The sequence below is a fragment of the Carcharhinus amblyrhynchos genome, chromosome X, assembly GCF_965287045.1.
Source record: "Carcharhinus amblyrhynchos chromosome X, sCarAmb.v2.hapA, whole genome shotgun sequence".
NCBI classification, from domain to species: domain Eukaryota; kingdom Metazoa; phylum Chordata; class Chondrichthyes; order Carcharhiniformes; family Carcharhinidae; genus Carcharhinus; species Carcharhinus amblyrhynchos.
Genome location: NC_137359.1, coordinates 5,612,571 through 5,626,068, shown reverse-complemented (window position 1 = coordinate 5,626,068; position 13,498 = coordinate 5,612,571). Strand labels below are relative to the sequence as shown.

Sequence of the window (13,498 nt, the reverse complement as noted above, 5' to 3'; positions counted from 1 at the left end):
CATCATTGAACACATTTAAGGCTGGGAAAGATAGATTTTTGGTAGCTCAGGGAATTCAGGGATATGGGGTGCAAGCAGGAAAATGGAGTTGAAGCCCAAGATCAGCCAAGATCGTATTAAACGGAGGGTATAGGTTTGATGGGACCATGTGGTCTACTCCTCCTCCTATTTCTTGTGCTCTTCTTACTCTGGACTGGATTGAACTGATGGTTAAAGTCTTTTCTCTCCACTGGCTGCAAGGTTTTTCACAACAGGGGAAGTCTCAATCTAGGTCATGATGGACCTTTATCCATAGCACAAAAATGGGCATACATTGCCTCCAATCTGCCAAATTAATGCTATGAAACCACCAACCAGGCTATTGTGGGGAAATTAGAACAGTCACCCTCACTCAGCATGTTACTGGACAGGTTAAGCAGCAGCTGCTGCCATGAAACCCATGGTCTAAACAGCACAACAAAACACTAAATCACAACAGAATAATGGGGAAGAAATTCAAAACAGAGATATCGAGTTCCTGAAATTCACCTCTCTACCCGATCATGCAGACCAGTTTCTTGTGTCTAGCTTGGCTCTGTTCTACAACCTCCTACTGTTCTACAACGGTGACCAGATGCTGGGCAACACGACAGCTCAGTGACTATCACTGTTTGCTGTGCAGATACATGGATTTGGGCCAGTGTCTGCGGGAGTTTGTGCATTCTCCCCGTGCTTGCGTGGGTTTTCTCCGGGTGCTCCGGTTTCCTCCCACACCCCAAAGATGTAATATTAGGCTGATTGTCCCTAAATTAGTTTCCCTCAATGTAGAATGCGATAAGCATAGACAAGGGTCATGGGTGGAGAGGGGACTCAATGTTAAAATGGCGGTGTGGGCTCGTTGGGCCTGTTTCCCATGCTGTGTTGTTCTTTGTACTTCGCATTCTCCATTTCCTTTATTATTTTTGCTCTAAGTTTCTTTTCACCTTCAGCCTCTTGGGCACTGCTCCCAGAGTTACCACCTTCCTCCCGTGCCTGCCATTCCCTCAGTCCCTGCTCCTTTGCTTTGTGGATCACTGTTTCTTGGGTCCTCTCCTGTTTATTTCTGTCCCATATTGAAAAAGACATTACAAACAATATTGAGAAAGTGAGTAACACATGTCCTGTCGTTATAAAAAATAATTTTGAGGTAACAAAAACAAAGGAATAAAGTTTTTTTTAAACGTGTTTCCGGTCTAAGATCCCGTTATCTCCAGAAAGCACCTGCAGAGGGATTATCTAAATATGAATTTAGCAAAATCAAGTCACTTGGAATTCAGATTAAGAAAGGAAGACTTGTATTATTTTTTATTCTTTCAGGGGATGTGGGTGTCGCTGGCTAGGCAGCATTTATTTCCCATCCCTAATTGCCCTGGAGAAGGTGGTGGTGAGCTGTTTCCTTGAACTGCTGCAGTCCGTATTGTATGCACACTCAGTGTTTTCACAACCACCGGACATCTCAAAGGACTTTACGGCTGGTGAAGTGCTTTTGGATGCAAGAGCAAATTCATTAACCACTAGGAAATTTTTTATTTCACATTACTCAAAAGTGGGAAGTAAGGATTGTCCCTAGAGAGTTGGCTGTCAAATTACAGTTACTCAGCAGCTTTCAGAAAACGCATAGTATTTTGTTCATGATTCTGCCGGCAGCTTAGGGAACCTACTCACTAATTGTGAGAGAGGATTCGACCCACATCCCCCACCCCGCATAATCCTATATTCCCAAAGCCTGAAAATGCTATCTATGATTAGATGACTATACAGTAATAACTATTCCTCCACTTTGACTTGTTAAATTTAATACCGGGCACTAAACTGACTCCTTGTTGCAGAATCCTAGATCCTACAGTATCCCACTCTATGATACCTACAAACGTGAAATTTTATGGTTCTTATTCAGAAGGCTGTGAATCCAGAACCGAGACTTTTAAAAGCCAAGTGATCACATTTGTCTTTCTAGATTTTGCACTGATGGCATTAACTTTAAGTAATGGAAAATGTGTGATATTGAATTAGCCACATTATGCATCTCATCTAATTTCCAAAGGGAAATTGGGTGGAGTCTATAATCAATGTCTAATTTCAAATTGCCCATTTCAGAACATCACCAAAGTTAAAATTATCCCGAGGGAGTTGAAACGAAATGTCAGATGAAGTGGGGGCTAAAGGGCAGAGTGCCATTGGAACAGAGCATACAGATCATCCAATCCCCACTTTAAAGTCATACACTTCTTCAGTATAACACTTTTATCCTATATCATTATCTTTACAGTTACGTACACCTTTGGGAAGTAGAGAGATGTTTGTTGAAGGATAGGGGCTTCTCTGCAGGTTGAGGAGCTAAGAGATGCTATAGCATCACCATTGGTGGGAGGTTGCGTTTTTTTCTTTTGAACATATTAATTGAGAGGCAGCCACTGCTCCACCATTCAGTAAGATCATAGCTGATCAGATTGTAACCTCAACCCCAAAGTCTTGCCTACTCCCTAATAAACTTTCACCCATGCCCAGCATCTGTTGGCCACCCTTATTGAACCTTGTTGAACTGCTGGAGTCCATCTAGTGTAGGTCACCTACACTGCTGCTGGAAAATGAGTTCCAGGATTTTGACCCAGTGACAGTGAAGGAATGGCAATATATTTCCAATTCAAGATAGTGTACAACTTGGAAGGAACTTGCAGATAGTGGTGGCGTTTCTATGAGTCTGCTGCCCCTATCCATCTAGGTTTTGGAGGTCACTGGTTTGCAAGATGTGTCAAAGGAGCTTTGGTGAGTTGCTGTAGCATATCCTGTTCACAGTGCACTGATGCCACTGTACATCGTAAGTGAGGAGAGTGAATGTTTAAAGCGGTTGACAGAGCGTGAATCAAGTGATGTGCTTTGGCCTGGGATGGTATTCAGCTTCTTGGAATGCTGCTGGTACTACACTCATCCAGGCAAGTTGAGAGTATTCCACTCCTGACTTGTGCCTTGTAGATGGTAGACAGACAAGTCAGAAAGTTGAGTTACCACAGACTTCCCAGCCTCTGACCTGCTCTTGTAGCTACTGTATTTACATAGTTGGTCCAATTAAGTTTTTGATCATTAGTAACCCCTGGGATGTTGTTGGTGGGGAATCAGCAATGGTAATGACATTGAATGTCAAGAGGAGATATTAGATTCCCTCTCTTGTTGGAGATGGTTATTTCCTGGCGCTTGTGGGGTTTGAATGTTACTTGCTACTTCGCAGCCCAAGCTGCAATGTTGTCCAGGTCTTGCTGCATCTGGACACAGACTTCTTCAGTACCCAAACATTCATGACCGGTACTGAGTACAGTAAAACAGTGAACATCCACACTTCTAATCTTATGGTGGAGGAAGATCATTGAATAAGGTAGATAAAGTTAGAATATTGGGATTACTAGAGAAGGGAATAATTTCATATTAGATAGGAGCAGATTAAGTTGAAAAACTAAGTTATTATTTGGGTTTAGAGCATGGGAGAAAGTAATAAAGTCTAATTTAGAGTTTTCGTGCATGTATATGAATGCATGGAAATTAAGATTAGTGTTATAGACAGATTGCCATTTGGAAATATATTGTGGTGATAACAGGGAAAGGCAGGACTGGATATTACATATTCCTGGATACAAGGTGTTCAGGGAAGAAAGAGCATTGATTAAGGAGAAAATTGCAGTGCTGGACAGAGAGAACTTCCTAGAGTGGGTCAAAGACAGAATCTATTTGACTCAAGCTAAGGAACAAGAAAGATGCAATTACATTGCTTGGTGTGGTCTGCAGGCCACCAATGAGAGGGATGGATGTAGAGGTACACATTTGCAAGTAAATTAGAGGTACAAGAATTATAGAATAGTTATAATTTTTAATTATCCAAACAGAAACTGGAACAGTAATAGTGTAAAGGGCAGAGAGGGGCAAGAGTTCCTAGAGTGTGCAGGAAATTTTCTACAGCAGTACGTTTTCAGTCCAACAAGAGGGAAGGCACTGCTAGACCTGGTTCTTGGGAATGAGGTGGGCCAAGGAGAAATATTAGGTGACAATTATCATTGATCAATGATAAGGTTTAGGTTGGCTATGGAAAAGGAAAAAGAACAATCCAGAGTAATGGCAATTAACTGGGAGAAATCCAACTTCAATGGAGTAAGAATGAATCTGGCCCAGATTAACCAAAATCAAAGGTTGGCAGACAAAAAGGCATCTGAACAATGGGCTGCCTTCAGAGAAGGGATAATTCAGACAGAGGAGGAATATTCCCATCAAGTGGAAAGGCAAGACAAACATATCCAGAGCTCCCTGGATGACAAAACAGATAGGTTGATAATGCAACTGAGAACCAGGCTGAATATTGAATGTTCAGCGAGGAACTGAAAAAGCAAATATTAAAGAGAGACTAGCAGCTAATGTAATGGGGAATCCAAACGTTTTCAATAGACATAAAAATAGAAATAGGTGGTAAAAGGAGTGGGACTGTATAGGGACTGAAAAGGAAATTTACACATGGTGGCGGCGGGGAGCATAGCTGAGATATTAAATGAATACTTTGCATCTGTCTTTACCAAGGAAGAAGATGCTAACCAAGTCATGGTGAAAGAGGAGGTAATTTAGACACTGTTTAAAATTGATAAGGTGGTGGTACTGGATAGGCTGTCTAAACTTTAAGTTGATAAGGCACCAGAACCGAATGAGATGCATTCCATTCGGGGGAGTGAGTGTGGAAATTGCAGAAGCACTGGCCATAATTTTTCAGTCTTCCTTGGACTCAGGGACAGTGCCACAAAACTGGAGAATTGGAAATGCTACACCCTTGTTTAAAAAAAAGGTGCAAAGGTAAGTCCAGCAACTGCAGGCCTGTCACTTTAACCTCAGTGATGGGGAAGTTTCTAGAAATGATAAGAACATAGAAAAACTACAGCACAAACAGGCCCTTCGGCCCACAAGTTGTGCCGAACACATCTCTACCTACTAGGCTTACCTATAACCCTCAATCTTACTAAGTCCCATGTACTCATCCAGAAGTCTCTTAAAAGACCCTATTGAATCCGCCTCCATCACCACCTCCGGCAGCTGATTCCACGCACCTACCACCCTCTGAGTGCAAATTTCTGCTCCCCAGACCTAGAATACCTGGCGCTAAAATGCCACCCCTACTACCTACTGCAGGAGTCCACCTGTGTTATCCTGACAGCAGTTAATATTCCACCCCACACGCAGATGAAGACTGCTTTGGACGAAATATATACCATCACAAATAGCTTTGAGGGACGAAACATCCTGAGGCCTTGTTCTTCATGACCAGGGGCTTTAATTAGGCCAAGCTCAAGTGTGTTCTACCAAGATACCACCAACACATCTCCTGCTCCACAAGAGGACCAAACGTCCTAGACCACTGCTACACAGCCTGAACGAGTATGTCACTACAGTAACTGACCTCATTAGTAAGTGTGTAGAAGACTGTCTGCCAAAGAAGCAAATCTGCGTGTTTCCCAACCGAAAACCATGGATGAACAGGAATATCCTCTGCTGCTGAAGTCCAGGTCTGAGGTGTTCTAGTCACTCGATCCAGACCAATACAGGAAAGTCAGATATGATCTGTGGAGATCCAAAGATGCCAAAAGACAGGACCAGACCAACCTAGAGTCCCAAGCTAGCCACACAGGCTCCTGCCAACTATGGCAAAGTCTGCAAGACATAACAGGTTCCAATGCACCCCTTCCTGATGAGCTCAATTCATCCTATGCCCGTTTTGAGCAACAGGTCAGTGAGAGCATGCCCTCCATTCCGGAAACCTCTGACAAACCTGTATTCAGGGTTGCCATTGCTGATGTCACAGCAGCCTTCTCAAAAGTCAACCTATGGAAAGTAATTGGCCTAGATGGGGTACCTGGACAAGCATTCAGTCCTGCACAGACCAACTGGCGAGGGTATTCACAGCCTCTTCCACCTTCTTCCATTGGGAAAAAGGTACAAAAGTCTGAGAATACATACTAACTGACTCAAAACAGCTTCTTCCCTGCTACCACCAGGCTTTTGAATGGACCTAACATGCATAAAGTTGATCTTTTTCTACATCCTAGCTATGACTGTAGCACTACACTCTGCACTCCTCCTTTCCTTCCCTACGTATGGTATGTTTTGTCTGTTTAGTGCACAAGAAACAATACTTTGCATTGTATACATGTGACAATAATAAATGAAATCACTAATTTGGGATAAAATTAATTATGTCTTAGGCAATGAGTGTTAATTAAGGAAAGCTAGTACAGATTTTTTTTAAAGGGAAAACTGTGCTCCACTAACTTGGAGTTTTTGGATGAGATTACAGTGACGGTTGATGAGAGCTATTGATGGACTTCTAGAAGGCATTTCATAAAATGCCACACAGACTTGTGGGCAAAGTGAAAGCTCATGGAATAAAAAGGACAGGAGTAACTTGGAAAATAAATTGGCTGAGTGTCAGGAAACAGAGCAATGGTTAATGGATATTTTTCGACTGGATTAAAGTTGGAGTGGAGTTCTGCAGGGGTCAGTGTGTTGGGACATATCTTCTTGATATATATTAATGACCTTAGTCCATAGTCTACAGGGCGCAGCTTCAAAATTTGCAGATATGACATGGAACTTGGACGCTCTGTGAGGAAGATAGCGTAGAACTAAGGTCAAACAGATTGGTGTATTGTGCAGATAAGTGGCAGATGAAATTTAATAGAGACGTGAAGTTATTCATTTTGGTAGGAAGAATGCAGAGACACAATAGAAGATGAAGGGTACAATTCTAAAGGGGTTTCAGGAGCAGTGGAATACATACGTATATCACTGAAGGTGGCAGGACAGGTTGAGAGAGTGGTTAATAAAACATACAACATCCTAGGCTAGCATTTAAAGAATGAATACTTGGCTTACAACAAATTTATATTCCTTCGCGGCACAAACAAAGGAAAAGGTGATCCAACCATGACTAATAAGAGAAGTTAAAGATTGTATTCAACCAAAAGAAAATGCTTATAAAAGTTGCCAAAAAACCATTTTAGAATTCGGCAAAGATGAACCAAGAAGCTGATAGAGAAGACAAGAAATTAAACAAATGAGAAACAAAAAGAGTAGTAAAAGTTTTAATAGGTTAAGTTAAAAGGAAAAGATTAGCAAAGACAAATGTGGGCTTATTACAGTCAGACAGAAAAATTATAATGGGGAATAAAGAAATGGCAGGCAAACTAGACAAATAACATGTCTTAACAGAAAATGCAAAATACCTCACAGGAATACTAGGGAACCAAGGGATTAGTAAGGTTTAGGATCTGAAAAAATAAGTATTAGTAAAAAAAATAGTGGAGAAGTTAATTTCTTTTGGTGGAACTCAGCAATAATCTGATTGCAGAATGAGACACTGAACATAAGGAAACAAGGCTTGCCCTGCTTCACAAGCTTCATGGGGCTTCACGGGGAACAATTTCCTACTCTCTCCTTTTCTCTTCCCTCCTGATGGTGCAACTCTTAGTTGGGGTAATGCTCCTGGGTGCACCAAAAATTCTTCAATAACTTGCCAAGAGGTTATTGTCCATGTGCATAACCAGTGAATGTTAACAGATTAATACATGGAGGACATCATAGCCAAGCTGGAACCTACTTTTAGATACATCCATGCTTTCCACTGGGACTCAGTCAGGAGCAGGAACGTAACTCTGTAGCGCGTGAATACAACGGTTAAAAGTCACACTTACACTACCGTGAACCTGGCTGAGATAAGTTAACTCAACAAAGACTAGGGATCAAAATTTAGGATCTTCCTGGTCTGTGTGGCTTAGCTCCATGGCAGGCATGGAACCTGAGCCCAAAACTATCTTGATGTGAACTCTTTAGAGCAATGTGGAAAAGCTGTGTATCTGTGGTTAATGTCTCCACAAATGAGGTATCAGCTAATACAAGTCCAGTCATATTGCTGGACAATGCATATACTGTACTGTTGTCACTAACAGGTACTGCAGAAAAACTGGAATATTTTGTGACACTCATAACGAAGCTACTTTACAGTGTCACTCCAATCATTTTGTATTTCACTTGCATTTCTCCAGATGGGTTTTATAAGTCAGGCCACCCAAAATAACCCTAATGAACTGTCATTCTGTACTGTACATCTTTCCATGCCACTGTGGATCACAAATTATTGAATCCACTTTTCATACAAGTATCTATTTGATCTATGAGCAAAATTTCTGCCATCTAGCACAGAAGCAGCAACCAATCTTGCCTACCATAATACACCACAGCAGAAGGAACGGTTTTAATTTTAAACTTTGGAAATTCAAATTTCTAACTGTATTCCACAAGTTCACAAGGAAACAAATGTATAACAATTGCTTTCTTTGCCTTGAATGTAATGCTGTATTTTAGGTAGGATGAAATCCTTGCAATCAGCTTGTTTCCTGATATTTCTACTGAAGATGGCATTTTCTTTAAGCTGAGGACTGCTCTTCTTTACATGATTAAACTGCGTAAAATTCTATGCTTGGATCTGAGTAATAGCCAATAAGATATGTATTAGTTAGCTATGATTACTTCTTTGATTTTCTTTTTGTAGCTGAACCCTGTGTCCAAGTGGATGGGAGCCCAAAATGTTGCTTTTTTAAATTTAGCCCCAAAATAACATTTACAAATGTGGTGCGAGCTCACCTGTGGGTTTACCTGCGTCCAGTTCTACACACCTCCACCGTGTATCTGCAGATCCTCAGGCTGAAACCTGTGACGGAGAAGGGCAGCAGGCACTCGCGGATCCGATCCTTAAAAATAGACTTGAACTCCCGCAATGGGCGCTGGCAAAGTATCGACTTTAAGCACGTGCTGCAGAACTGGTTCAAGCAACCTCACACCAACTGGGGCATTGAGATCAACGCCTTTGATATGAATGGCAACGACCTGGCTGTCACATCTCCAGGAAATGGAGAGAAGGGACTGGTGAGTACTGTTCACTTTAAGTCCTCTGTATCAAGGAGATACAGGTTTATCAAGTTTCAACAGCATCACACACAAATAGCACATGTGATTGGTGACTGAAAGCCCAGCATCTTCCTGATCATCAATGCCAAAATAAAAGAATTTTTTTTGTTGTAGAAGGGTTAGTAACTATAGAATAACTGCAGTGCAGAAAGAGGCCATTTGGCCTGCTGAGACTGCGCCGACAACAATCCCACCCAGGCTCTATCCCCATAACCCCACTAATTACCTTGCTAATTTCCCTGGACACTAAGGGGCAATTTAGTATGGCCAATCAACTTAACCTGCACATCTTTGGACTGTGGGAGGAAACCGGAGCACCCGGAGGAAACCCACGCAGACAGAGGGAGAACGTGCAGACTCCACACAGACATTGACCCCAAGGTCCGAACTGAACCCAGGAACCTGGCGCTGAGAGGCAGCAATGATAATCACTGTGCCACCAACGGACACAAATGTAAGATAATTGGCAAAAGAACCAAAGGGGATAGGAGGTAAGAAATATTCGTGCAATATAGTCAGGAACTGGAATATACTTCCTGAAAAGGCGATTGAAGAGGGAGAGGCTGAACAGCATAATGAGCTTTTAATAGTTGACTGCTGTAATGTTTGTTTGAAGTATTCCAGAGGAAAATCAGCTGATTTAAGTGCTGGTGAGTGTAGCACAGTTCAAGCCTCATGCTCCTGGAACAATGTGGCAACAGCAGAATTTATTCTGAGCAGACACTCTGCCAAAGAGTTTAGTTGCTCCACTGTTGAATTCCTACCTAATCATTTAATTACCCCACTGAACTAGGGTGGCATGAACAGACCTTCACAGCCATTTTTTTTTGGTCCCTTTATGGGATAAATATAAGGCCAGCATTTATTGCCCATCCCCAATTTCCCTTAAAAACAAATGGTGAACTGCCTTCTTGAATTGCTGCTGTCCATGTGATGGAAATACGCCCACAGTTCTGCGGGGGAGGGATGCAGATATCGCAGGATATGAGTAGTTTCAAATGTTACACCTTTTCTTGAACTGAGTTGTGCAAAGGGAAAAATGATTCCTGCCAATTTCAAATAAAATGTTAATTGCAGAAAACATCTGTATTTGGCAATCTCACTTTGTCAGGCTACAATGATTATTGTTATAGGAAATGGAATCATCACATATGATGCAATAGGAAAGCACCATTCTAAGGTTGTGGCAACATAGCAAGAGGTTTAAAATGAGCTCTCATGATGGCTTCCTGAACAAATCCAACATCACTAAAAAAAAAGGTGACCTGGCCATTTATCACAACTGTTTGTGGGACCTTGCTGTGCGCAAATTGGTTGCTGCGTTTTTTACATCAATGGATAAACTTCATAGTAGTAGTTCTGGCTGTAAAGTGGTTTAGGACAGCCTGAAATTCTGAAATGCGCTATACAACTTATTTCATTCCTTGTAATTGCTAGAGACTTTGCTAAGCCAACTCTCATTTATATTGATACTTGATGTCTCCACGTGCCTAATATTGACTTGTCGCATCTAACTTAGCTCATCTAAGTGAATGACAATATTTACAGCTCGCCCATACTATTTTGCAAACCTGGTCTCACCTGATAGTCCTATTCATTAATTTACATGGTGGAGAGCAAATGCAAATACTCATAGGAGGTACAGCAGTGGGAATCCAGCTAGGTGCACCACTACAACTTACTTTAGTCATTCAGCATGAAAACAGAATGGGAAAATCAAATTGAAGTTTCAACTTCAGGCAGGCTGAGAACTGCATTCGTCCCAGCCGGAGATGGTAAGTACTGATTATATTTTTAATATTATATCTTAAATGGCTACGAGCTGTACAACAGCATACTTAATCTGATTGTTGGACGTATGAGGATATGAATTTGAACAATAAATTTAAAATTTCCATTAAGCACTTGAATTTCAGTAATGCATTTAAAATGGCTGCTGGGCTATGTGAATTATACAACCTATCTTGGTCCCCCCCCATGCCGACACTATAGTTAAGAAAGCCCACCAACGCCTTTACTTTCTCAGAAGACTAAGGAAATTTGGCATGTCAGCTATGATTCTCACCAGCTTTTACAGATGCACCATAGAAAGCATTCTTTCTGCTTATATCACAGCTTGGTCTGGGCTCCTGCTCTGCCCAAGGCCGCAAGGAACTACAAAAGGTCGTGAATGTAGCCCAATCCATCACGCAAACCAGCCTCCCATCCATTGGCTGTCTACGCTTCCCATTGCCTCGGCAAAGCAGCCAGCATAAATTAAGGACCCCACACACCCTGGACATTCTCTCTTCCACCTTCTTCCGTTGGGAAAAAGATACAAAAGTCTGAGGTCACGTACCAACAGACTGAGTCGCAAAAACCCAGCTTGCAGGTGCAGCAGGTGGTCAGGAAGGCGAATGGGATGCTGGCCTTCATAGCGAGGGGGATTGAATATAAAAGTAGGGAGGTCTTGCTGCAGCTGTATAGGGCATTGGTGAGGCCGCAGCTGGAGTACTGTGTGCAGTTTTGGGCGCCGCACCTGCGCAAGGATATTTTGGCCCTGGAGGGAGTGCAGAGGAGGTTTACTAGGCTGATACCGGAGTTGAGGGGATTGAGCTATGAGGAGAGGCTGAATAAACTGGGCTTGTACTCGTTAGAGTTTAGAAGAATGAGGGGAGATCTCATTGAGACGTATAAGATGATGAATGGGATGGATAGGATAGAGGTGGAGAGACTCTTCCCGCTCAAAAAAGACAGTAGGACTAGGGGGCACAGCCTCAAGATAAAGGGGAGGCGGTTTAGAACGGAGTTGAGGAGGAACTTCTTCACTCAAAGGGTGGTGAATCTCTGGAATTCTCTGCCCGTTGAAGTGGTGGAGGCTGCCTCGCTAAATATTTTTAAGAAGCGGGTTGATGGGTTCTTGATAAGAGAGGGGATTAAGGGTTATGGGGAGAGGGCGGGAAAGTGGAACTGAGCTACCACAGATCAGCCATGATCTTATTGAATGGCGGGGCAGGCTCGAAGGGCTAGATGGCCTACTCCTGCTCCTATTTCTTATGTTCTTATGTTCTTCCCTGCTGTTGTCAGACTTTTGAATGGACTTACCTTGCATTGAATTGATCTTTCTCTACGCCCTAGCTATGACTGTAACACTACATTCTGCACGCTCTCCTTTCCTTCTCTATGTACAGTATGCTTTGTCTGTATCATGCGCAAGGAATAATACTTTTCACTGTATATTAATACGTGACAATAATAAATCAAATTATACTAAAGCGCACAAAATGTCAATAGAAATGTGAATTTTAACAATAATTGCTAGGATCAAATAAACTCGAACTGCACATTCAAGATAGTCTGTTCTAAGGGGCTGCATGGAAACAGTCCTCCCCGCTGACTGACCTGCTGCGCATTTCTATTTTGGCTTCAAATTTCCAAAATCTGCAGCAATTTGCTTTGTACATTTCAATTTGCTATTTGTATTTAAACTGACTTCTAGGAATGTGAATTCTAACAATGCATTTAAAATGACAGTGATGAGTACGCAAATTTCAACGTTTATCGCAACTGCTGAGTTTGTGAATATTGGCAATTAAAAATGATTGTTACTCTCCTAAACCTAACCATATTTGAAATGGCCGTTAACAGTATTGAAATTTTAACAGTGTTCGTTTCCTGCACTACATGTGGAAAGAAGTGCAACTAACAGAGGATAAAATTGAAGCATTTTGTATTGGAATTTATATTTTGCTCTTTTATCCCACTGCAGCAGAGCAGATTTAGAATTATGGTGGCATTGGGAAGGGTTATCAATAAACACCAATGAAAAAGATTTTTTTTTCTTTAACAGCAACCGTTCCTGGAAGTCAAAGTGGCAGAAACCAACAAACGTACCCGGCGAAACTTGGGGCTAGACTGTGATGAGCACTCCACAGAGTCACGCTGCTGCCGCTACCCGTTAACAGTTGATTTTGAAGCCTTTGGCTGGGACTGGATTATTGCTCCCAAGCGATACAAAGCCAACTACTGTTCCGGCCAATGCGAGTACATGTTCATGCAGAAATACCCACATACCCATTTGGTGCATCATGCCAATGCACGGGGCTCAGCAGGCCCCTGCTGTACACCAACCAAAATGTCACCTATCAACATGCTTTACTTCAATGACAAGCAACAGATCATCAATGGGCAAATTCCAGGCATGGTGGTCGATCGGTGTGGCTGCTCTTAAAAAAAAATAGAATCAACCAAACTTCCTTTCCCCTGCCATTGGGACCTGGAACGTTCATTGGTCTTGAATGTTATGTCAAATTTACGCCATGTACTGTGCAATAGCAGAGAAAGAAAAAACTGGGCCTCAAGGTGGAGTCTCATCATCAGGAAACATTTTATTTTAAAACCCAACTGGTTAATAAGAACTAGAATTAACTTTGATTCCAGATATCTGTTTTTCTCCCCCTCCCCCACCCCTGTCCCAGTGACTGCTGATGGCAATATCAGCGCAAATCATTTG

General features: G+C 42.1%; 1 protein-coding gene across 2 annotated transcripts in view; it reads left to right on the top strand.

Moving 5' to 3' along the window:
* LOC145361854 (growth/differentiation factor 11-like) overlaps nt 1-13,250 on the top strand; it is a 29,265-nt gene extending 16,015 nt beyond the window's left edge. For both annotated transcript variants that reach the window (XM_080217830.1, XM_080217828.1), the window contains 2 exons: nt 8,591-8,964; nt 12,836-13,250. In XM_080217830.1, the coding sequence (XP_080073956.1) occupies nt 8,591-8,964; nt 12,836-13,216 (755 nt within the window). In that variant the 3' untranslated portion in view covers nt 13,217-13,250. The remainder of the gene's footprint in view (nt 1-8,590; nt 8,965-12,835) is intronic.
* The last annotated feature ends 248 nt before the right edge of the window (nt 13,251-13,498 follow it).